Here is a 26,721-nt window from a genome sequence, read left to right as displayed (position 1 = left end):
GATGTCCTCATAGGGTGGAAAACAATTTGAACAACTGAAGGAACCTACAAGCAAAACTCGAGAACAATGAAAAGAAATCCATGGAAGAAAAGATTAAACTAATGAAATATTAGAAACTACAGAAAAAGAAGAACTGCAACCCAGAACAGAAAGATGTCAACATGCTGGAGGGACAAACGAGCAGAACTGAAGTGATGGAACACATCATAAGCAAAACAAGAGACAGCGCTCTCAGCACTAGTCTGCTGGAGCAAAAAGCCAAAAAGGAAGGAAAAAGGGGAGCCTAATAATTATGTGAGATAGTGTCAAGAGGAACAACAGATGTATTCCAGAACAGGATGAAGGGGGGGAAAGATATCAAGAAAACTGGAGAGGGATTACAAGAAGGAAACTTTCTCAGTATCATGAAAAATGAGGAAAAATACACATCCCACAGACCCCAAATGAAAACCATGAAGGCATATCATAGTCAAATTCTTCAAAATCAAAGACAAGGAGAGAATGCTGAAAGGAGGTAGGATAAAGGACAGCAAATAAGATTACGCTTTCTCAGGAGAAACCATGTGTGCAAGAAGACAACAGAATGGTATATACAAAACTCTGAAAGAAATAACTGCCAACCATGATCTTGTATTCAGCAAAAAGGTCTGTCAACTATCCTGGAGAGGTTGGGACAGTCTCAGAAAGCATGAACGAACAAGAGTTTGTGAAAACAAGACCAATGTTCCAAGAAATACTAAAAGAAACCCTTCAGCAGAGAAAAGTGTATGGATCAAAACACCCAGCAACAATGTAAAAAAAGAATCCAAACAAAGTAACAGCAATAAAACCTAACTTCTCAATAACCACACTGGATGTGAGTGGATTAAATGCACCAGTTAAGATAAAAAGTACCAGACTGACCAAACTCATCCATATGCTAAAAAGGCAAGGATGGAAGAAATATAACAAGAAAATGGCAACAACAATAACAAAGGAGTAGTAGTATTATGGTTGTTGTACTATCAAGTGAGAACTGACTCCTAGCTCAGCCTCCAGCAGGTTCTCAGAGGCAGTATATCACACAGGAAGAGACTGTTCATCTTCTTCCTGCAGAGCAGCTGGTAGATCCCAACTGTGGACCTTTGTGTTAGCTGCACAATTCCTCACCACTAGCCCACCAGAGCTCTAGGCAGCAGTATTACTCTCTGGTAAAATAGACTTCAGGATAAAAATCACCAAAAATGACAAGGAAGGGCACTATATAAAGCTTTATAAACGGTCAACAGAACAAGAGGACGTAACCTTAATTAACATCTACCCACCAAAGGACAGAGCTGCAAAACAGGCTAAACAAACATTAACAGAATTAAAGAAAAACAAACTGCGCCAAAATAGTAGTAGGACATTTCAACGCACAGCTCCCACTGATAGGGTGACTAGGGAAACACTCAACAAATATGCTGCAGAGTGATGCTATGTATTCAACCAACTGGCTCTAATACAACAGAAGTGAAAGATTTATTCTTCTCCAGTGCACATGGAACATTCTCTAAGAGTATGTCAGATCACAAAGCAAGTGAAATCATTTAAAAAACACTGAAATACTATAAAAGTATCTTCTGAAACCACAATATGATAAAATCAGAAATCGAAAACAATAAATGATTTTAAAAAAACAAACAAACAATGAAGTTAGAAGCTAACACCCTGCTTGATCACAAGCGGCAATAGAAAAAAACTTAAAAAAATGAAAGAAAAAAAAAGTTTCTTGAAACAAATATGAATGAAAACACAATATACCAAAACCTTTGGTATGTTGTTGTTGTTGCTGTCAATTGCCTTTGAGTGTAGCACAACTTATAGCGATCCCATGAACAAAATGCCTGAAGCTCCCCCACAACCCCTGACATTTAGCAAAGTTGACAGAGTTTATAGAGGCATGCAAAATCAGTACTCAGAGGTCAATCCATGGCAATAAGCAATCACATCAAAAAGGAACTAAAATCAGCTTTTTAAGCCAACATTTTCAACAGGCAGAAAATTAACAACGAACTCCACAACCTCTAAAAAAAAAGCAAATTATAAAACCAAGGGTAGAAATGAATGAAATAGAAAAACAAATGAAACGATCAACAACACTAAAAGCTGGTTCTTCAAAAGGGTCAATAAAATTGACAAATGAATGGCAAACCTAACAAATGAAAAGAAAGAAAAGACACATATGTCTCAAGTAAGAAATGAAATGGTGACATCACAATGGAACCTACCAAAATGAAAAGGAAAGAAACAAAGCTCTGGTGGCCTAGTGGCAAGAAGCTGCACTGCAATCTCTAAGGCACAGAGTTCAAGGCCACCAGTCACCAGTCTCTCAACAGGAGAGGCTGGGCAATCTGCCTCTGAAAACCCACCAGAGGGTCAGTTATGAGTCGATTCTGACCTAATGGTAAAACAACAACAACAATATTATCACATGTAAACTAAATACTGCTTATGATTATCCAAAATCAGCTTCAATAGTACATTGATAGGAACTGCCAGAAGTTCACAAGAGGTTTAGAAGAAGCCATGGCACCAGGGATATTATAGCTGATGTCAGATGAGTCCTGGCTGAAAGCTGAGGATACCAGAAAAATGTTTATTTGTGTTTTATTGACTATGCAAAGACATTTGATTGTGTGGATCGTAACAAACTAATGGCAAACATTGAAAAGAATGAGAATCTCTTAACTGTGCTCATGTGGAATCTATACCTAGATGCAGAATCTATTGTTTGCATGGAGCACGGGAGCACTGCCTGGTTTAAAATCAGGAAAGATGTGCATCAGAGATGTGTATCCTTTCTCCATATCTAGTCAATCTATATTCCAAGCAAATAGTTTGTGTAGCAGTAAGATACAATAAGGATCTGCTTAGACATTGTAGTTAGTAATGTAATAAATGTGAATGCAACAAAAATAAAATGTAGTAAAATTTAAAAGTAAATGTAATAAAAGTAAATAAACATTGACTTCCCCCCCCCCCAAAAAAAAAGAAAGATAAAAAGTCAACCCATGGTGAGTGACACCAGACACCAGACACAGTACGTTACTAAAGTAGAACTTCAGGATACTTTTAATATTTTTTTAAATTGAGATTTTATTGTAACTTTATAAAGAACTTGGATTTCTATTTATTCATTGTTGCACATTTTCTTCCCTGCCCCCAATTAGCCTTTTTCTTTGGAAAAAATGTTTTTTTTTCATTGTTATATAGTCCCCCCCCAAGACCACTTTACCAAAATTATATTCACTCTATAAGAGACTTTCAGGTAATAATTAATAACTGTAGAGTTTAGTGAAATGAAAATTTTACTTTATGCTAGCCTCTATAAAGCAACCCTGGCCTTTGTTTGCCTGCATGCCATCAGCAGAATAAGGTTTATTCACTGCTGTGACGCTGGAAATGGAGAGCTATGTGCCACCTCTATTTCCAATGCCTATCGTGAGCAGGTTTCAGGGGATCTTCTAGACTAAGAGCATCTAGGAAGGGACCTCAGGTGATAATGAAAAAACGACGTGCTCTTCTGGACATGCTAGCTGCTCCTCAGGAGATCCTTAGCTGGCAGCCCAATGTACACACATGGCCTCACCAGGGATTCAGGGTTCATTCAACATGGGTCATCAGGCCATTCTGTCGGGGTGTGTAGGGCCAGCGAGAGTGTGGGAGAACAGACACAATGGCCTGCAGGACAGACATGAAGGTGTTGGTGACTGAGGACGACACAGGAACAGGCAAGGCCCCCGTGAGTCAGCACTAACTCCGTGGTAGGTCCTTATTTATGCCGAAAACAAAACTTAACATCATATGAAAAACAGAAAATTTCGGTTGACCTCAGTAGTTTAAGGAGCTCTAGTGGCCTAGTGTTAAGACACTGCACTGCAATCCCAAGAACTTGCAGTTCGCATCTACCAACTGCTTCGTGGTAAAAAAAGGATGGGCAATCTCTTCTTGTGTGGTTTACTGGGCCTGACACCTGCTAGAGGGTCAGTTAAGGATCAGTTCCAACTCAATGGTGGACAGCAACAATAGTCCATTTATTAGAAAACTAACAAAATCTAATACAATGTATTAGAAAATCCCAACACTTACATGGATAAACCGTACTAAGACTCACTGCCAACAGGTTGGTTCTGACTCATGGTGACTACTGAGTTTCTGGTGCTAAAGCTTAGAATGGGAGAAGACGGCTCTTCTTTCTCTTGGTAGGTACCACATGTATACAAACTGCTGAGCTTCAAGTTAGCAGCCAAACACTACACACAGCAGCGCCAACAGAGTCCACAGAATGTGCTCCGATGGACAGCACCACTGTGTGTGGATGGTACATGCCACTTTGTTGAGCGGATGCATGTCATTCTGCGCGTATGTGGGGCAAGACTGTGTAATTGCGTGCCACGCTGTGTGGAGGCATGCCTCTCTCTCTATTGTGTGTGAGATACACATGCCACTTTGTGCAGAAAATTGCATGTAATTTGAAGGCCCTTGAGTTACAGACTGAACCACGGGAGCTCTTAGCCGACTTTTAGATGATTTGTGCTTCACTGATTATAGAGATATTCATTAACACATTATGTACAACATGGAGAAGAATGGAAATTCTTGAATACTGACTTGTGCTCTTGCAGAATCCATACAAAGAACAAGAGGCAATCGTTTAAGCAGAACAAGGGGATACTTTGTGTTTTAAAACCAGAAACAGTATGTATCACTGTTACATCCTTTCCTCACAATATTCATAACATATCTGTAAGCTGAGCATTTAATCCAAAAAGCTGTACTATATGAAGAATAACTGAATAAACTGTGGACTGCCAGGAGGATGACTGAACTGTCTCAGAAGCAGCACAGCCTCAACATTCCACAGAAACAAGGCGAGGCTGGTTGCATCTCACATATCTAGGGCATGCTATCAGGAGGGAGTCAGTCCCTGGAGGGTATTATGCTTATAGTTAGGTGCCATCAAGTCAACTGCAACGCATAGCAACCCTATCAACAAGAGATCTAAAGTTTGCTCTATCCTGTGCTGTCCTCAACATCCCTGATCTACTCGAGCCCATTTTTACAGTCATTACGATAACTCAACTTTATTGAGGGTCTTCTTTCTTTGACTCTCCACCAGCATGTCTTTCTCCAAACACTGGACCTTCCTGACATCAGACCCAAAGTACATGAGACAAAGTTTCACCATCCTTGCCTCTAAGGAGCACTGTGGCTGCATCTTCTCCAAGGCATATCTGTCTGTTCTTCTGGCAATCCATGAGATACTCAGTACTCTTCTCCAACACCACAACTCAAAAGCATTGGTTCTTCTTCTGCAATCCTTAATCACTATCCAACTTTTAGACATGCAAGAAGCAAGAGGGTGAGCAAAAACCAAGATGATGCTTCATGAAATGGGTCAAAAGAAGTGGCTGCAACAATGGAGTCAAACACAGCCGCGAGTGAGAAGATCCAAGACTGTGCAGGATTTCCTTTGCTCTGCCTGACTGCAAAGGGTCAGAGCAAGATGGTGGCCCCAACAATACCCGGATTCATAGCAGTCTAAAACTTTACCAGAGGTTCATCAAAAGGTGAGGGATACATATGCCCTCCAGGACAGAATACTCCTCAGCACAAGAGTGAAGAGACAGCTAATGGTCAGCCCACCACACGGATGTGTCTCAGAAGAGCTGTGTTGCCTGGAAAATGCCAGACCAGAAATAATAACAGAGCCTGTGTGTAGGATGATGCTGTCTACATGAAAGCAGACACAGCCACTGACGAGGGGAGCGAGTGAGCAATGGAAGGCGCTTAGGAAGAGAGCAAGCATAGCACAGTATGAACACACAGCATAAACACAGCACCATCCTGACTGAGGCAGTGGGTCTGGGCTTATAACTTATTCACAGATCCACCAAGTATAACAACTACACAGCAGTCAAATTGGGGAAATGAAACAAAATGACATGGGTACTTTATCTTTCAAATGAACAAGCTTCTAGTGTGACCAACTCTCCTACTGTAGTCAGTTCCAGTTCACAGCTTCTATTTCCTGAGTGCCATGATGTACTACCACAGCATGGCACCAGCTCCGCACTGAGGACGTCAATGTATGGTCTCAACTTGCTCACCAAGTTCCAGGACATGTACAGAAATGTCACCAAGACAAAGACTCTTGCCTCACTATGCTGGAGTCCACTCTAGCCTTTCGTCCCTTCCGTCCTTATGCTTGTGCCTCTTACCCAGCTGAGGCTTTCTTCACAACAGTATCCCGGTACTCATGCTGGGAATGGGCCTGGGAGGCCTGGGACCCACACTGGGCTGTCTGTGGAGGCAGAGGCCCTCCGTGGGTATGGAAGGGCTTCCACAGCTGGGCAGCAGCAGGTGAGAACACTAACCTTCTAGGTGTCCTGCAGGTGATACAAGTGTGGTACATGGCTGGTCCCTGTTCCCGGGAACCCATTCTGCCGTAAATGCATCAGTTGTCTGCTGTTCATTAGAACCACGGAACCCCAAAGGTTTCACAGGCTGGAGAGAGCTGGGAGACCCTCACTATGACCCCAAATTCCATTCTCTGGACACATAAATTTATCCTGAAAAACTAACCAACAGTGCAACATCCTAAATCACAGCACAGGGAATCAGCACTCAGTCAGTGGTTCACTTCCCTGCCTTCCACACTGGCATGGGTCACCACCACAGACTGCATCCCTGGACAGTGGAGCAGAGAGGAGAGACAACGACCTCAATCCAGACACAACTCTGAAAAAGAAACCTCACTCATGGCTACATGTGGCTCTCTCTGCACCTCCTTCTCCATGGAAGAACACCTGCTGAACCAAGGCAAGAAAAGGCAGAGCCATGGCCATGCTGAGGGGCACCACCACAGGGCAGGGACCCCTTACCTGTCCCCACCACATGAGGCAGGGATCCCACCTGTCCCTGCTGTGCAGGACAGCACACTACCACTAGTCAGAAACCCCACATCTGTCCCCACCATATGGTACGGAGGCACCACCACAGGACAGGGACCCCACCTGTCCCTGCCACACGGAACAGCGCACCAACACAGGCAGGCACTCACATTGTCGCGGATGTTGATGTCAGAGCCCTTGGACAGCAGCAGCTTCACGAGCTCCACGTGCTTGTACTCAGTGGCCCAGATCATTGGCGTCCAGCCCCCATCATCCTGATGTCAAAAGAAGGAAGCAGACTATGACAGCAATTGAGGTAAGTCCAAAGGTGGACTGCAAAGCATAGTTTAGAATCAATCTATCCTGCAGAAGGTCCACAGGGGCACCTCAGGTGTGCAGCAAACACATACTGTAGACTCATGCAGACCTCTCAGAGCCCCAGGGAACTTCCCAGGTAAGGCAGCAGAGCCAGGACCAAAGCCAGAGTGAGCCTGGCCTGGCCTGACCCACATGCGCCAAAGAGGGACAGCAAAACGGACCCCTTGTCCATTGTCAGGTGGGTAGAGCCAAGTGTGAAAAGTCAGCAGGCCCAAGAGAGGACAGTGGAAACAGTGACCAGGGGGCAGGGAGTGGGGAGCAGGCTAGGAAAGGAGATGAGTAAAGGAGTCCAGCCTCAATCCTGGGGGCTGGGAATTAGTGAGCTGTCTTCATAGGGGAGGGGAGAAGGCAGGTGGAGGAGACTATTAGGAGTGGGAGCAATGTAATGAGGGCGGGGTAGGGAGGGGTATGCCCACACCTGACAGTTGACATCCATCTGTCCATTGGAGAGCAGGTACTGAACCACCTCATAGTGCCCTTTCTTGGCAGCCAGATGCAGGCACGTGGAGCCCTCTGCGTCCTACAACACAGATGTATCTGAGGTCCCAGCAGGACAAGCTCAGCGAGCCATCCCCTTACAATGATGACCACAAGGGCTCACACTCCACAGTCACACAACCAGCCTCATCCATGGGCCTGGCCGTAGGCTCCTCACCAGACCACATACTGATATGTCCCCATACCAGTGCCCTGAGGATGCCCCATAACTCTCAACAGCCAATGTGTAGCTATAAGACCCCACACAATCCACCAGGTCCCTGACCTTTGCATGTCTCCACAGGCAGAGGCCACAGGCAGTGGCTGACTCTGGACCCTTGCTCAGCACCGGGCGCATGTCTGAAGTGGTGCTAAAGAACTTGTGCAGCTTCCCGTGAGCCGCAGATGATGGGAGAGGATGGTGGCAAGGTCAGGGGACGTTGCTCGGCTCACCAAGCACAGCCTGATGGTGGCGAACCCAGGCCCCAGGGTTCAGCTCTGCTTCCTCAAGGACACCCTTCCCAGCATGGGAGGACGCAGACCATGTCCACAGGCGAGTGCTGAGCGTGACTAAAGCCCTTCATGATCCCATGCCAGTGTGCTGCTTGTCTTGTGACAGCGGCAATGAGGTTCACTTGGGCACACGCGTGTGCGCACACGCCCATTGCTCTGAGTCCCGGGCTCCATTCTTGACTTTTGTCCTTTATTCTCCCCTTTCTCTCACTTCCACAATCACAGAAGAGGTCCTGGCATCACTGTGCACTGTGAAACATCTCAGCAAAACCTTCAACTTTCCAGCCAATCTCAAACCTCAGGACAGGCCCACCTTCCAAACTGCAGATCCCTGATAGGGAAAACCTTAACGGGATCTTAAACATACAATACACAGATGCAAGTCTGAAGGGTTTGTTCTGACAGCCATTTAGATAGGTATAGTTGAGTATGTCCTGAGATGCCAGAGAGTTGCCACATATTTAAGGTCAGAAAGGGCTGATGGATGAGGACAAGGTGCAGTCCTTGTAGATCAACAGCAGGGAGGGCCTGAGGGGGGCTCATCCACAGCGAGGGTCCCACAGGGATGCCGTGCCCCAGGAGCCTGAAAGGGTGGTGGAGGAAGAGGAGCTAGGGAGAAAAGCCTAGGCACCAGGGACAGTGAACGTGGACCATCATTCACTACGGCTAACATCGAACAGGGGAAGAATCCAAGAACACTGAATTGTGCTCACGTGAAACTTGAACTTACTCAGCAACAGTAACAAAGTTGAACAGGGCGGCAAACAACAAATGCTGGTGAGGTTGTGGAGAGCCCGGAACTAATTTCACTGCTGGTGGGAGTGTAAAAGGGCACAAGCACTATGGAGAGGGTCCGGAGCTTTCTCAAAAATTTGGAAATAGAAATACCATTTGACCCAGCAATTCGACTACTGGGAATATACCCTGAAGAAACCAGAGCCAGGACTCCAACAGATGTATGCACTCATGTTTACTACTGCACGGTTTAGAACAGGAACAAGATGGAAGAGGCCCAAGTGTCCATCCCCAAATGAATGGACAGAAAAACTGTGGTACATCCACACAATGGACTATTACACGGCATTCAAAAACAATGAACTCGTATGCTACCCAACATGGGTAAGCATGGAAGACATGCTGAGTTAAAGATCTCAGTCACAGAAGGACAAATACTGTTTAACACCGCTATTATAAAATAAGATTGACATGAGGGGTTGGGAAAAGAGTAGATAGGTAATACACACTGCATCAGGACAGATGAGGGGAAGAACTGTCAGAAAAGAATATAAGATCAGGTATTATACATATGACAACAATCTGGAACAAGGAGCGCAACGTGGGAAGGGCTGGTGGAAGAGGGAGATGAACGGGGGAAGATAATGTGCAACAATGAAAAACATTAAAATAAATCCTTTCTGACGTTAAAAAAATTATATTGTGTATTTAAAAAAAAGAAATTTATACCTAGATTAAGAGGCTGTTAGGTGAACAGAGCAGTGAACATGTTGTTGTTGTTACGTGTCATTGAATCGCTTGTGACTCATAGCAACCCTATATACAACAGCTCTGAAGCCTGCCTGTCCTGAGCCTGTCTCACACTTACATCCATTACCCCATTTATACTGTGTCAATCTATCTCATCTAGGGTTGTCTTCTCCTGTGCTGTCCCTCTACCCTCCCAAGCTCGATGTCCCTCTTCAAGGATGGGTCCTTCATTATAACATGCCCAACGCACATCAAAAGAAACTTCAGAATCCTTGCCTCCAAGGAGCAGCCTGGTCTCACCCTCTCCAGAACGGACCTGTTTGTCTCCTAGCAGTCCATGGTATAGTCAATACTCTTTTCTAGCACCACAACTCAAAGGCATTAATTCTCCTTCTACCATCTCTAGTCATTGTCCAGCTTTCTGATGTACAGAAAGTAATTACAAAGACCATGGCCCAGATCAGATGCACCTTAATCTTTAGACTAACACAGTTGCTCTTCAGTACTCTGGAGAGGTCCTTGACAGATTTTCCCAATGCAATTTCTTTTTTGATTTCTTGGCTGCTGGTACCAAGAGTGCTGACTGTATAGCCAAACAAACTGAAGTGGTTAACAATATCAATCTCTTCACTGTCTATAATGATGCTTCTAATTGGCACAGTGGTGAGAATCCTTGTTTCTTGATATTGAGCTTTAAACCATATTGAAGACTGCAATCCTTGACCTTCTGCAGCAAATACCTCAGGTCTTCCTCAGTTTCAGCAAGCAAGGTCATGTCATCTGCATAATGCAGGTTGTTGATGAGTTTTCATCCAATCCTGATGCCATATTCCTCCGCATAGAGCCCAGTCTCCCCAATAATCTCTTCCAAATATAGACTGAAAAGGTATGGAGATAGGATGCAAGCCTGGTGTACACACCTTCCCTGATTTTGAACCATGCAGTGTTTCCTTGCTCCGTTCTGACAACTACCTCCTAGTCCAAGTATAGGTTACACATAAGCAGAATCTAGTGTTCCAAGATTCCCATTCTCTCAGAGTTAGCCACACAGTCAAATGCCTTTACATAGTCAATGAAACACAGGCAGACATTCCTCTGGTACCTTCTGCTTTCAGCCAAGATCCATCTACCATCAGCTATAATGTCCCTAGTACCACGGCCTCTTCTAAACCCAGCCTGTACATCTGGCAGTTCTCTGCTGATGGGCTGTTTTGGTCGTTTCTGGATCACTTACCTCAGGATCTTGCTTGCATGTGATATTAATAATATTGTCTGAATGGGAATAAACTGGAATCTCTTCTACTCAGTTGGCCAGGTGACTGTCCTCAGATTTCTTGGCACAACTCGGTGAGTGCATACAGGGCGGTGTCCGTTTGTCGAAATAGGTCAATTGGTATGCTGTTAATTTCTGGATTTGCTTAGTGCCGATTCCTTCAGAGCACAGGCTCTTGATCATACACTGTTCCATAAAATTCTTCTCTGTCAGCCAATTCCTTCTAGTACAGTGACTGTTTACTCTTTCCATCTTTTTTCCTCCCCAACACAAACGCACAGTTTATTTTCAGCCCGATCTGCTTCCAGACTGAACACCTTGGGCTCCGCAAACACCTTCCAGCCCTCCAGCTGGCCCATCTTGACCACGGCCATGGCCATTCTCACATATGCGCAGGCTGTGGTGCCCACGTGGTAGCTGTGCATGCACAACCCCAAGGTCAGGCCTCCAGCGCAGCCTCTAATGAAGTAGTTCAGGTGGTCATCAAGTTTCTCCCGGACCTGGGCACTGATGAAGGAGGCCAGGCCAAAAACAGCACTGATGGCCAATCCAGTAAACATGTACCATCCTGCCCTGGCCACCGCTTCGAAGAAGGTGGCTGGGATGTTTGAGCGAGAGGCTGTAGGTGGAGACGACCACACCGGTGGTGCTGCTGACGCCTGTGTTGGCATAGGCCGTGCAGTGGCAGTCAGTGCCATCGGGCTGTCCCAGTACTGCTGCAGCAGGCCTGCCCTGAAGCCCACCTCATTTTCTTTTAATGCTTTCTGAATCATTTCATATTCTGTCCATAGATAGCATCCTTAAGTATTGCAACTCAAGGCTTGAGTTTGTCTTTAGTTCCTTCAGCTTAAGAAATGCTGAGTGGGGAGCTCTGGTGGCCTAGTGGCAAGGAGCTGCAACTACAATCCCAGAGGCGCACGGTTCGAATCCACCAAATGCTCTGCCGGGAAAGGAGGGACAATCTCCTCCTGTACCAGTCAGATCTGATTTGACGGTACACTCACACAAAAATAATAAAATTTTAAAAAAAAATAAAATAAGAAAAAGAAATGCTGAGTGACTGTGGCCCTTTTGATTTCCGACTCCAACTCTTTGCATATTTCATTGTAATACTTTGCTTTGTCTTTATCCTTTGAAATCTTCTGTTCAGCTCCTTACTGTCTTGATTTCTCCCTTTTGCTTTGGCTTCTTGGCATTGTAGTGCAGTATTCACAGTCTCTTCTTACATTCACCTTGGTCTTGACATGTTTTGAGTTGTGGTATTGAAGAAAAGCACTGAATATCTCAAGGGCTGTCCAAAAAACAAAGAGATGTGTCCTGGAGAAAGTGCAAGCAGCACACGCCTGGGAGGCAAGGACGGCAGGGCTTCATTTCTCATATTCTGGACACACTGTTGGAAAGGGCCACAAAGCTTGGAAAGGGGGAGGATCAACAAAGGAGAGGAAGATCCTTGATGAAAGGGGTGGATCAAGGGTTTGCAGCAACGGGCTCAACAGAACAGGATTCAGATCTATCGTTCACAGGGTTGCTCTGAGTGAGTACCTAACAACCAGCAGAGTGTACTAAGCTATGGTTAGGCTGTGGCCCAGTGGGCAGAGGGTGTGGCTATGATCACATCAGACACCATTCTCTCCTCACATCTATATAACATAATCGTCTCAGGACCCCAGCTCCAGTCTCTTGCCTGACTATATAGAATATTCCCACAGAACAATCAGCAGCTAGCCAGCCTCAGAGACCTGGTGTCTCCCTGCCTAACAGCACACACATGTTCTCCCAACACCTACTCCCTCAGATCACAAGGTGGATGCCTCGATGCATCAGCTCCACCCTCAGGGTGAATGTGGTGGAGTGGTGTCAGACACACAGACCTCCCCTTTCATCTAGAAGAACCCTAAGACCAAATGACACAGACATACAATCCCGCCTCCGTCGATCACTCACACGCACATTGGACTCTACGTGGGTTTCAGTAGAAACCCTCTAAGCCTATTTCCTGAGCACACACACTCCAAAGAGCTGAGGCTGTGACGTATGCTACAGATAAGCACACACCAACTATGACCAGAGACCCTTCCGCGGCCCCAAAACCCACAATCCTGGTGAAGGGCAAAATGGGGAGACTGTTCAGATCCAAGGCGGTCACTCGTGTCTTCCCACCAGATGAAGGTGCTGGTCCCACAGCCATGCCACGGCCCAGCACTGCCCACATCTCTGTATCTCCCAGCAGACACTGTAGTGCACACCTTGGATGCTGCCACGCAGAACAAGTATATACAGCCCTCACAGTGCAGACTGTGCAAACCACCAGGACCACACGCAGTGTGGCTCTGGGCAGGATTCACCAAGAAGCCCACTGCTCAGGTTAGGGAAGGTATCTGACATGAAGGAAGCTCCGTGGATGTACCTTGGGGTCCACTAGTGCGCCTGCCTTGATGAGGTACTTGACTGCATCCAAGTGGTTGTTCTCTGCGGCCTCCATCAGCGGGGTTCGCTGGTCCTCAGAGCAGGTGTCGATGTTGGCACCTGCCTGGAACACAGACAGCAGTGTGGGTAGAGGAGCACCCACAAAGGGACCCGTCGGCACCCTCGACACACCACGGCAGCTGCTCTGGTCTCACAAGAGTGGGGACACATCGCCCTTTTCCGAGTAAGCTCTCTCTCTGAGCAATCAGACAGACCCAGCTTCTACTACGATGGCACCTCAAAACAAGAAGTGGGCAGTGGAACCCACCTCATGTAGACACTAACTCCCTTGGCCTGCAACTGAGGGAGGGGAGGTTCCTGGTTTCTGACTAAGAGTCCAGGCTGCAGGAACCTAGAAGCAGACAGCACTGGCTACAATGCTCTAAACTCTTTCAGCAGTAAGAGAGGGGCAACAAAGGCCAGACAGCCCCACCTCTGGGGATCCTCCAGGGGATGGAGGGGCATGTTGGGCTCACTCCACAATTATTAACTTCTCTATGCATAAACAAAGAAAAGGTGAAATCATCTGTGACTCAACGCCAGCCAAGCAAGACAGGCCTTCAAGGTGACTGACAATACCCAGCAGGAAGGCTCAGAACAGTCCACCATGGAGGCCACGCGTAGAAAGCTGAGGAAGTCTGACGACCAGGTGAGGAGGAGGAATGGAGACGGGAAAAACAGGGAGGAAGAGGGAAGCGTGCTGTTTTACTGTGTGGGATTATAATCACTGTCACGAAACATAATGTGTGCAAACTGCTGAATGAAAAATCAAGTAGCTCTACAAAGGTACATCAAATCACAAAAGAAAGTTTTTAAAAAGCAGGGCAAAGGACCTTTCAAAAGTTACCTAGATGCCACCATCTGGTGGCCCTCATAATACCCTGCTAGTCTCTGCTACCGCCTCTGCAGGGTCCAGCTGTTGACTCTGCCCCTGCCCCCACCCTCAGTCTAGCGGATGACCTGTCCCGTCCCCACAGCATCCAGCTGTTGACCCTGCCACCATCCCCACACAGTCCACTTGTCAATCCTGCCCACCCTCACAGAACCAGTTGGCTTAACTGACAGCGCTCAGCTTAGGGTGCCTACATACCACCGCATCTCCTACCATACCCTCAGAAACCCCATGCCACTCCTGCTTCTTGAAAAAAGAATGTGCACACAAAACCTTAGGTGTGAGACAGGGCATCACCCCAAGACTGTTCTCCTCCTTCTCAACCGCCTTAGTGCTGGAACCCCATTGAGAGGAGATCATTTGGTCCCCACACCCACACTAAGCCCTGGAATCCTGGCCTCTGCCCAGGAGCTACCCACCCCAAGCCACCAAGATACAAACTGCCAAGCTCACGTGTGGTCGGGGGGTGGGTGGGGGGTTGGAGGGGTTCAAAGCTCAGGGTCACCTGGATCAGCATGTGGCACACATCCACGTGGCCAGCCTCAGCAGCAGCATGCAGTGGACAGCGCTTGCTCTGGTGCTCCATCTTGAAGTTAGGGTCGATCCCATCCACTGTGGACAGACAGCTTCAGTGGTCACTTTGTCACCTCCAAATCATCATCCAGGGACCACACCCAGGCATCGTAAGTGGCAGGGAGCCCCTTGAGGTGTGAGGGGTAATATGGAGCCCCATGTGATGGTGGAGATGGGGGCAGGACGGGGTGGGGTGTGGAGCCCGCGCGGGAGCCGAGGTCCGGTGGCAGCATGGACGCTCACCCAGCATGAGCAGCACTTTCTGCAGCTCGCCTTGTCTGGCAGAGAAGTACAGCTGCTTGGGGTGGAAGCGCAGCTTCTTGGGCCTGTGGAGGAAGCACATGGTAGTGACCACCAGGCAGTGACCAGTAACACAGCCCCAAGTCAGTCTGAGGATGCAGGCCCTAGGCCATCAATCCCAGGCCTTGGCCATCCTGGAAGGCTCACTGCCCAAAGCTGCAGGGGTCTATAAGAGGACTGGGCCTGGCTCTGTGGTCAGCCTGGTGCTTCTGTCCATCCAAAAGGCAGAGATCGTCTAATGAGAGGGCTGCATGGTCCAATATCGCACCAAATGAGGCTTGGAGGCCTAGGAGAGGCCTGAGTGGTACCAGCTATGTGTAGCAGATTATCTATGATCTTGTCATGCTGAAAGAAGAGGCCCAGAGCTACCAAAGGCTGGAAGGACCATTTGGCTATGATAAATAACAAGAGAGGGAAGGATGGCGGGGCAGGAGGCTGGGCCTGGCCAGCACCTAATCATTGCACAAGGAGTCCTGGAAGCTGGCTCAGAGATAGCAGGCCTAATAGTAGAGCTCACAGCAGACACCAGTCCCATCCACACAGCCTAGTACAGAACCCTCCCCCAGGGAGGCTTCCTGACCTGGTCTCCCAAGGGGCACCTACGTCTTCTGTAGACCCAGAGGGCTTCAGGACTGGTGGGTCTAGACTGAATGCGGACCACCTGGGTGCCCTGGGTCTATGCAGGGGGCTTACTTCTCTGAGTCCAGTGCAATGAGGGCACTCTCCAGGGTCTCCTTGCCCAGCCCCTGGGGGAGGCCCCCTGGAGGCTTCACAGGTCCCGATGGTCCTGACAGCTCAAACCCCTCGGGGGGCTGCAGGGTCGAACTCTGCAGCTTGTCTCCCTCCACAAGCTGAGGCCCAGCACCACTGCAGGGATGAAGAGAATAGAAACACAGTGCTTAGGTGACCATAGCTGTGGAGGAGAAAGATCCTGAGCGTGGGGACACACAGAGCAATTCTCATGGACTTACATTCAAATGTGCTTTTAAGAGAAGCTATCGCCTAATGCCCCACCTCAACGGGAGAGGGCCTCATAAGCACTGATGCTCGACAGTAATGAAGCACAAACCAACACAAGACGACATGCCCGGGGTTCAGCTGGAGACGACTGGACGGGTCTCCCATCAACCCTCCCTTGAGTGCCTGTGCCTTGGTCGGTGTGATGAGTACCACGGCGGGCTTTCTCTTGGACACCAATTCATTTTCCAATCTCTGGCAGGTAATGAGACCACTAGGGATTATCACTGATCTGGCCATCCCCCGATTCGCACGCTAAAAGCATTCCAGCTAGCTCTCCTAAGCTATCTTCTATACGTACATCTTGGGGTCCCGGAGTGCTGCTAGGCCAGTCTGAATACCAACAATGCAGAGGAGAAGAAGGGGACGGTAAAAGCTACCATTTCCAACACATGGAGATGGCTAGCTTGGGGAGGGCTGAGTTACTGATGGGACGCCACATAGCACTGCATTTACAAGCAGTATGTCAGACTGGCTCAACCTGAGCCACTGAGCCCCAGAACTAAGGCAAATGGTACACAAACAAGCTTCAGGGTTGGTTCCCATCCGTGAGAAATGCTCTGATAAAAACGGTGGGAAGCAGTGACAACTCAGTGGGACCCCCTCTCAACATCATGGCTGGGCTAGTACAACTGGGCTCAGCAGAGGCTCAAGGATGCCTGGCCCAAGACGGCACACAGGCCTGTGTTCACCCTACACTTTCACCGTCTTCTGTCCCTTCAAGCCCTCTTTGCCCAAGCGCACCTGCCAGTGGTTGTGTCGGCTCTGCCCTCAGTGACGGGAGCCTTTTCTGGTCCAGACCCCACAGTCACGGTGGAAGTGGTGTCGGCCTTGGCAATGGTCACCTCTCTGGCCTTGGCGGCCTCTTCGCCACAGTGGGGGCAGTAGCTGACGTCGCTGACCCGAGAGGCACAGTCCTTGTGGAAACGATGGGAGACGCTACTCTCGGGCTGACATTCCATGAAGCTGCCCTGTGGGGAGAAGAGCTGCTCTGTGGACATGTGCAGCCCAACACTACCCTACAGGCTGCCCTGCAGACCAAGACACTCCAGACACAGCCTGAAACTGCTGGGGCAGCAGTGTGGCCTCATCGCCCTCACCGCCCCCAGGTTCCCTAGGTCAGCTGAGGGTCCCTGATTCAGGATGCTGCCCTGAATAAGGGGCCTTACTAATAAGGAGAATCTGCGAATCAGCCCTCTGTGCAGACCTAGCAATTAGAATAGATCCAGTAATCTATTAATTAGCATCTGCCCTGAATGTCAGCTTCAGACTCATCTCTGCCCCGGCCCCTCACTCCTCAGACATCTCCCCCTGCCCCAAGCCCTCAATCCTTAGGCACAAATCCCCCAGACAGGCAGTATGCTGCAATACTGGCTAGTGCTACTTTCTGTTTTCTGTCCATTTACACGATTAGGCAGATAAAGTGCCTTCTCACCACATTATCCTCTCTAAACACAGTGCCAGGACAAGGATCCCACCATGAGACCTCACCAGATACATCCAACCAAAGCTCACAAGAGGCTTCTGGAACTGAACCGCATTCCACCAATCCTGTACAGGGAGATTACGTGAACCCCACCTACCAACAAACCTGGAGCCATCATCTACTAGTGCATCAGACCTCCAAGCAAGAGCACACAGGAGTTGGGTGTCCCCATGCCCCATGCTCATATGCTCCAAGAAATGGACAACAAAGTATCCGGCCCCAGATGCTCTGCAGTACAGTGTCTGCTCCAGATTGTGAGTTTTAGGGTTGTGTGGGGATATTTTTGGGCGGGGAGGCTTGGAGGGGCTAGTAAATCTTATAAAGCACTAAACATACAATTGAGTTATGGTCTGCCTTAATTCTGGGCCTTATAATATTTTGGTACACACAGTATTTTTACAGAATTCACTTGCTGCTGCTGAGTTGGAATCATCAGGTTTTTGGATACCGTAAATTCCATGGGAGGAGAATACCCATTTTCCTTTATCAGCACCACTGGTGGGTCTGAAACCAATGGAGGGTGCACCACTGGGGTCAGCAGTACAGATCTCTAAGGAGTACGCCACCACAGCTTCCTTTTACAAAGTCAGGATCACACAAAACATCACGTATTTCATGCACAAAGCTGCCAAAATGTGAGGAAAAAATTAGGGGAGTACGTGAGCATACATTATGTGTTATCAGAGTGATGAATCATCGTGTAATGTCATTCCAATGACAGAAATGATAAGACTAAACAGGATTCCATACATCTGAACATATGCCCCACAGCTCCCAAAAGACAACATGGGAACGTAAACTGTGCAACCACTACAGAAAGCAGTTTGGCACTTCCTCAAAAAGCTGAGAATAGAAATACTACTGGGTCCAGGAATCTTACTATGAGGTCTATAATCCAAAGAAAGAGGTGTGACAGAAACGGACACACCCTCACCCATTCTTATAGGTGATATAGCATTATTTATGATAGCAAAGATCTGGAGGTAACGCAAATGCCCATCAACAACTGAATGGACAGAAAAAGCTATGATATAGTCACACAATGGAATATTACGCAGCACTGAAAAACAAGGACCTAGTAAAACATTACACAACATGGGGGAGCCTAAAGGGCACTATGCTGAGTAAAACATCTCAGTCACAAAAGGGCAAATACTACATTACACCACTGATTTAAAAACAGGACTGCCAATAGGGTTTGGGAGGAGAATACAAAAAGTGTGGATAGATAATTAACACTGCATGGAACTGATGAAGGAAAGAACTGTTAAATGGAATATATGATTAGGCATTATGTGTATGACAAGTCTAGAATAGGAGGTTGCAAAGCATACTGGGGGAGGGAGTGGGGGAAAAGTGCAACAATGAATGAGTGAAATCTTACTTTTCTGAAAATGTTTGTTAAAACCACAATTAAAATAAAAAATTTTATTTAAAAAAACCAACATTTTATGTTCTTCCCTGCGTGAAGAAGAGCCTTTCCCCACCCCAGTGGAAAGGCAGCAGGAACGTGTAGAACACACTTCGAGGCAGGAGCAGCAGCCATGGCTCCAGCAGAGATCTGACAGGAGATGGTGATGCGCGATGAGACCTGGGGGAGGGAGGGTGGGAGCGGGCAAGGGCCAGTACTGGCAAGACTGAGAACTCTGTTGGATAACTGGAGGGGGAAGGCAATAGTGCAAAACTGAGAACTTGGAAACACTTGGAGCCCCAAGGCTCGAGGCTGCGGGGCCTGAGTGCACATCTGGTAGCTGTTTTAACCATATTCTTTTACTAATCTGGATTATAACCTTTTGACTTCCCAATATGGTTCTCTGTGGTCTGCTGGCTATCACATTGGATTCTGGACCCTGCAAAGCAGTAAGACTGGTGTTAAGACGAACAGGAGGAGGTATGGGAGTGTGTGGGGACATGTCTGACCTCACGGTAACTGCTTCTGAGTTACTGATGCTGTGGATGGGGGCAGAGGGCAGCTTCCCCTGGTGAAGCTGATGAAGGTCAGATATGGCTGTCCCCACACGGCCCTTTGCTCTGTTTACAGTTAGTGTCAGGAGTGGGATTCCATGGGATGGCTCCAGATTCACAGAAATGTGAGATTTTATAAGAAGTTAGGGTTTTAGAAAGTGCAGTTAAAATGGCTACTTTTGATGCTGCTAAAATGGAAAGAAAAGAAACTTTGGACCAGAGACAGGACACAGGCCCTAGGCTCCATGCACATGTGGGAATAAAATGGCCTGGTAGCAGAGATGGAAGCTGAAACTGTTAATCCCTTAAAAGGTTTATGTGTTAAGGTTTTTGCTAACTTAACTTTATGAATATTACTGGGGGTTTTTTGTTCATACAGTAATGATAAGATATAGTGTATAAATAATTAGGGTTTTTGCTAATGTAAAACCAAGCTACTCCTTGGAGGCACGGATTCTGGGGCTTCATCTGACATACTTTGGACATGTTGCCAGGAGGGACGGGTCCTTGGAGAGGGACATCATGCTTGGGAGGGTGGAGGGACAGCGCAGGAGGGGAAGACCCTCTATGAGATGGATTGATTCGGTGACTGGGGTAATAGGGATGGGAGTGTCAGAGGCAGTGCGGTTGGCGCAGGATAGAGCAGGGTTTAGGGCTGTTGTGCATAGGGTCGCTATGAGTCGCAAACGACTCGACGGCACATAACAACAACGTTAAGATGTATGGTAAAAATGATTTCCACTGTTCTTGTGTATTATCCAGTCAGAAACAAATCTATAGTGGGTTTTCAGAGAAAGTTAATCCCATGGGAGGAGAAAGTCCACCCTTGTATATCTTGAAAGTATCTGATCTGCCCTGAAGCTAACTGAATATACTTAGAGGTATATATTTGTCCTGGAGAAAAGCTTATTCAAAGCAGTTGATTAGAGAGCACTGGGCTTGGCCTAGATGGAAGATTAAGCCACATCCAGCAGTCTGAGATTTGTATTTGACTAGATCTTCCTTAGATGAGTAGAGCAGCTGGATTCTACAAAGGTATGCTTTATATTTTGATTGGGGCTTGGGTGTGTACTGTTGCTTACAACTGATCAAGACCTGACTGGATTTGGCCTCAGTATTTAAAAAGGCATGTGGTTTTCATTGTTTTCAGTCAAACATTCTTCTAAGTAGTATAGCACTGGTCTGTCAATTTGCTGAACAGAGGTAATTATGTGGTTGCTGTGATGGTAAACACTGGGACACTAATGCGTCAAATGCGATACTGTTTAACCATGGTGGACAGTGTTTGGTGGAGCTTCCAAATTAAAACAGGCTTGGAAGCAGAAGTGGTTTCCACTCCCGAAATAGCTTGCCTCTAGAAACTCTGAACCTAGAGAAACCATGAAGGTTACAGGTGTTCGCTATCTAAGACTTAACTGACAGCACTTAACATCAACAACAACAAAAAAATAGATCTTCCTTGGACTTTTGTGTACAAGTGTGGAAGAAAGAGAACAAGAATTAAAAAGAGAGAGAGATAGATACTCTGACCTTGTAAAACTGGAACAAACAGTTTGGTTTCTGAGGCAGGGTAAGGTTGATACCCGTAAGAGCCCCTTTTCAGGACCTGAAGTTAAAGGGAGCTGGCAGGTATACGCTTGTGGTGACCACCTGGATTTAATGGAGTGGAATTAAGAGCCAGAATGAGGAAGAGAGAGACTGAGAGGGAGAGAGACAGACAGACAGACAGACAGACAGACAAGCATGTCTCTTCTTGATTGGACACGTTGACCTAGCATGCACAAACACATGGGGAAGCACAAAAGGGTTGCTATCTTTGAGAAGCAGGGAGTCATGTGGACCCCATCTTGTTGACTTGGTCTCATATGGGAGCTAATACTGAATGAAGTGGCCAGTCAGTCTAGAACTCAGGAAGAAGTGTGGACTCTTGAATTTGCAGCTGATGCCCATTTGGACATAGCCTTGGATGGACTGAGGTGAGCTGAGCAGAACCCACGATGTTTCATGTTGTGTGCTAGTGTTTTTTTGTTTTTAAATAGTTTTATTGCAATTATGATTTTAATGAAAGTCTACAGAAAAGTTAATTTTTCATTCATTCATTGTTGCACTTTTTACCCCCTCCCTTCTCCTCCAGATTTATTTTTTTTTTAAATATTCATTCATTCTGTTGCACAATTACCTTCCTCCCACCACCCACCATCCTTTTTGCAACCTCATATTCTGGGCTGTAGTAGTATGTATAATGCCTAATCATAAAGTCCTTTTAAACAGTTCTTTTCTTCATCTGTTCCAATGCAATGGTCATTATCTATCCATTCTTATCTTATTCTCCTCCCAACTCCCCAAGTCAGACTCACTTTTTAACAACTGTGTTATGCAGTATTTGTCCTTTTGTGACTAAGATATTTCACTCAGCATGATGTCCTCCAGGGTCACCCATATTGTATAATCTTTTACAAGTTCACTATTTTTCAGTGCTGCTTAGTATTCCACTGTATAAATATATCATTGTTTCTCTCTCCATTCATTTGTTGATGGGCACTTGGGTTGCTTCCATCTCTTTGCTATTGTAAATAATGCAGTAATAGACATGGGTGTGCATATGTGCTAGTGTTGATGGCTGCAATGTGATAGTTTACTCTTGACTGGGCTTTGCTTATAGATACAGATGCTAAAAGTTTTGACTGGAACAGAAGACTATTCAGAGAAAGGAACGTGCTTGTTTCCTCAGAATACTGGTTTGACAGAGATGAGCAAATAAAACCTTGGCTACCTAAAAATGAGGGAGACTGAAGAATGAGGAATAAAGTTGCTGATTACATACTTTCACAAATACCACTGTTGTATACTGTAAGGAGAAAGCTAATTTTCTCATGTGAATGTTAGCAGCTTGAAAAGCCTATGGAGTTTATCTTTTAACAGGACTTTTCTAGCATTATTTGAATGTGCATGACTGACCATGTTGAGGCAAGACTATGTGAATGGGGTTTATTAGCCTATCTACAAGGGGGCTGGCTATCTACAATTGCACAATAGGATTGGCCATTCTCAACAATCTACAAGGGAACTGGGTAGTCTTGCCAATAAATTGAACAGCTCTTGCTGCAGAGACGCATCTTCCCCTGTGAGTTAAGAATAAAGAGACTTTCCCACCCTCGTGAAAAAGAAGGAAAACGTAGAACACACCTTAAGAAAGCAGCAGCCACCATGGCTGAACTAGAGATCGGCCATGAGATGGTAATGTGAGATGAGACCTTGGAGGCCAGGGAAGAAACCAGCCAATATTGGCAGGGATGAGAACTTTGTTGGATAACTGGGTGAAGAGCCAATATTGGCAGGACAACTGCAGGGTGGAAGCCATTACGGGCAAGACTGAGAACTTAGAGCCACGAAGCTCAAGCCTAAGGTGTCTGTATGAACATTTTGGGAGCGATCTTGACTATATTCTGTTATTAATCTGGATTATAATCTTTTGACCTCCATTCCCCCTCCCCCAAAAAACATATGAATCACTGTATTAAAAAATCATATGATTTATAAACTTTCACTCAAAAAGCAAAGTGACAAATATGGTAAAACTCCTAATAAGCATGGCAGATCAAGGATGTGGACTCAAGCTCAAAGGATGCAGAAGCAGAGGCACCTACTGAAGAATGGATACAAAGACAGGGAGAGCCACTTGCAGAAGAGACACCAACAGGTTCCCCCTACTAAGTACCAGAAAAACACACATGTAAACAAGGGGCAGCCAGGCCCTTCACACTATATAGAGGTCAGAATGGGAACAGCCTCTGTCACACTGTAGAGGTAAGGTGGGCACAGCGTCTTCCTGTCACATAGCAGAGGTTAGAGGTCAAAGGTCAGAGTGAGAAAGGCCTTCTACACAGCAGAGGTCAGAGTGGGGACAGGTCATGTGGAAAAGGTCAGAGCAAAAACCAATGGTGACCCAGAGAGAAATCAGAGGGAGCACAGAAATAAGACCTGCCCCCTGCCCCCCCCCCCAAACACACATACACAAGGTGATCTGGCACGCCAGAGATGTAAGGCCTCCGATGTCCTCTCAGACTGAAGGGACAGGAACAATGAAGGTGTCCTTGAGACAAAAAGCTCCTGCTGCAGAGTCCCCTCACAAGAGTGTACACCTGGTAAGGAGCTCCCCAACAGGCCACTAGACGTTGAGTCTCTTGACCTTGGGTGCAATGACAAAACTCAACCAACCAGTACAGGGAGTCTGCAGGCAGCAGCAAGTGTCGGGCACACAGGACGCATGGGACAAGTGGACAGGCCTGTGGTCATACACTGAAGCCATGTCATTTCCACCCCGAGCCACAGCACCATGTTATGCCCAAGGTGGATGCTGAAAAGTAGGCATGGGAGTATGAGTCCCAGGACGAACAAAGAGGGGCACTGAAGAGCTCCTTGAGGTCAAGTGGGGCTGGGATGAGGGGTGGGGAAGGGGGTGGGGATGGGGGGGGGGGAGGGGTGGTGACGGGGCTGGGCGGCGTGAGCCCAGCTCAAACTCACCGCAGTGCAGAAGTAGCCACAGCCAGGGCAACACTGATGCTTCACCATCCGCGCCCTATGGTCTTCGCACAGCACTAGGAGCGGCACTCGGTTGGAAGGGCGCATCAGCTCTAGCTTAGCCACACTGTTGGTGCACCGGCCGAGCTGCAGACAGACAGAGGCTTTGTTGAAGAGGGTGCCTGCTCGTCCTCAAGGCACAAGGAGCAGATACTGGCACACAGTAGCCACTGGGCATGCCTGCTGCCTCAGTGATTTCTGTAGGCCTCCTCCAACTCAGTACAGCTAGAGGAAGAGCTGGAGGAAGACATGAAGAGCGTGACAGAGTGCAGAGTCTGCTTTGTACTGTCAGGGGGGCAGACTGCTCCATCACCTCTTTCGGGCAGAAACTGAGGAAAATGCCAGGAGCCTGGGAACTGAAGGGAAATGGGAGCACACTCAGCAGAATGGGACAAACCAGAAAAAATGCCATGGGCTAGAGGGGGGACCAGTGACAGAGTCACCTAAAGGTGACCCGATGAGACAGAAGGGTGGGAGGCATGGGGCCTCAAGGGCCTGTAAGAGGCTGAGGGCAGAAATGTCAGCTGGAGTGACCTCTGCAACGTAACTGGTGGAGGGCCACCTGCTCACTCTGTACAGTTCACTCACAACCAACAAGCAGAGCAAACAGAGGAGTCCAAATGACAAAAGGTCCAAACATCCTGGTGGTCAAGGAGCTGTGTTACAGTGCTTGTGTTCTGCAACCCAGCATAGGGTTTCAGGGGAGAGGATACACCTGACACCGCAGTTTTGTGCTAATTAAATTTGGAAATGTGAATCTGCAAATACTTACTGCTCTTTAAAGACCTCAAAGATGTCATTGAGTAAATGTGCACAGATGTGTTTAGAAATGTCCTCCAACAGAGCCCAAGGTGAAGGGCAGCCCTCATTCACATGGCCAACGCCTATCCCAGCCCACAGCCCACACTCGGGCTGCAGTGGTTCTGGTCAGCTCTGTCAGAAAGAGCTGCTACTGGCCAAAAAGGAGACTACTGATCACCCAAAGGCTGGAAGACTTGGGAACAAGAGCAACACGCTGTACAGCCCTGGACTTTCACTGGTTACCAGGGTGGTAGGGCAGCCTCCAGGAGGGGACAAAATCAAACTGAGCAGAACAAGGAAAAAACAAATAGGTAAGGAAAAGTGCTCCTCGAGGTATCTTAAAAAATCCTTGGTTTCAGGGTTCCTTTGTTCTCTTAACATTTATTGAGGATCCCAAGAAGTTTTTGTTCAAGTGAGCTGTGCTACCAAAAGTCACTTTATTGGAAAACAAAACATAAAGTCTTAAAATAATAATTTAAAGTACGAATAAAACTACTAAACATCACCATAAAGAACCACAGGTCCATTTAAAAAAGCAACTATGCCATTACTACAAGAAACAAAAAGAGACCTGGAGAAGTGGAAGAATATCCCTTGCTCATGGATAGGAAGAGTCAATATTGTGAAAATGGCAACACTACCAAAGGCAATTTACACGTCCAATGCAATCCCAATAAAAATACCAATCCCATTCTTCAAGGAGATGGAAAAGGTAATGTCTGGTTTCATTTGGAATGAAAGAAGCCCTGAATAAGCAAAGCACTCCTCAAAAACAGAAAAAAGGTAGGAGGCATCTCACTCCCTGATTTCAAATCCTACTATATGGCCGTGGTGGTTAAGACAGCATGGTACTGGTACAATGACAGACACATAGATCAATGGCATAGAATTAAGAGCCCAGAAATCAGCCCATCTACATATGGTCAACTGATTTTTGACAAGGAAATGAAATCAGTTAAGTGGGGAAACGACAGCCTTTTTAACAAATGGTGCTGGCAAAATTGGAAAAATATCTGCAGAAGACTCAAGCAAGATCCACACCTCACTCCATATACAAAAACCAACTCAAGGTGGATCATGGATCTAGGACTAAAACCAAGGACTATAAACTTCATTAAAGAAAAGCTTGGAAGAATTCTAGTAGTTCTAATCCAGAACATAAAACAGTCTCCCAAGTATCCTGAAAAAATATACCACCAGGAGAAGATAAAATAGATGAATGGGACCTTCTAAAAATCAAATCCCTATGCACATTCAAAAACTTCTCCAACAGGGTAAAAAGGAAGTCACAGACTGGGAAAAAGTATTTGGTAATGACATGTCAGATAGGAGACTTATATCTAGAGTTTATAAAATACTTGAGCACCACAACAAGATCAAGGTGAATAATCCAACAGAAAAATGGGCACAGGATATGAACAGACACTTCACCAAAGAAGACATTCAAATGGCCAACAAGCACATGAACAAATGTTCAAAATTCCGAGCTCTAAGAGAGATGCAAATCAAGACAACTATGAGATATCATCTCACCCCAGTCAAAATAGCAAAATTTAACAGAACAGCAAGCAACAAATGCTGGCGAGGTTGTGGAGAAACT

General features: G+C 46.7%; 1 protein-coding gene across 1 annotated transcript in view; it reads right to left on the bottom strand.

Annotated features, from left to right (window-relative positions):
* EHMT1 (euchromatic histone-lysine N-methyltransferase 1) overlaps positions 1-26,721 on the bottom strand; it is a 73,830-nt gene that overhangs the window by 9,493 nt on the left and 37,616 nt on the right. The window contains exons 10-17 of the mRNA XM_006900619.1: positions 24,264-24,407; positions 17,033-17,259; positions 15,965-16,138; positions 15,215-15,297; positions 14,904-15,010; positions 13,448-13,570; positions 7,711-7,812; positions 7,085-7,189 (exon numbers count right to left, since the gene is read on the bottom strand). Coding sequence (XP_006900681.1) covers positions 7,085-7,189; positions 7,711-7,812; positions 13,448-13,570; positions 14,904-15,010; positions 15,215-15,297; positions 15,965-16,138; positions 17,033-17,259; positions 24,264-24,407 — 1,065 coding nt within the window. The remainder of the gene's footprint in view (positions 1-7,084; positions 7,190-7,710; positions 7,813-13,447; positions 13,571-14,903; positions 15,011-15,214; positions 15,298-15,964; positions 16,139-17,032; positions 17,260-24,263; positions 24,408-26,721) is intronic.

This window comes from Elephantulus edwardii, unplaced genomic scaffold (assembly GCF_000299155.1).
Source record: "Elephantulus edwardii isolate Elephantulus edwardi_28Jun2011 unplaced genomic scaffold, EleEdw1.0 scaffold00289, whole genome shotgun sequence".
Taxonomy (NCBI): Eukaryota; Metazoa; Chordata; class Mammalia; order Macroscelidea; family Macroscelididae; genus Elephantulus; species Elephantulus edwardii.
This window is presented reverse-complemented; position numbering and strand designations above follow the sequence as displayed.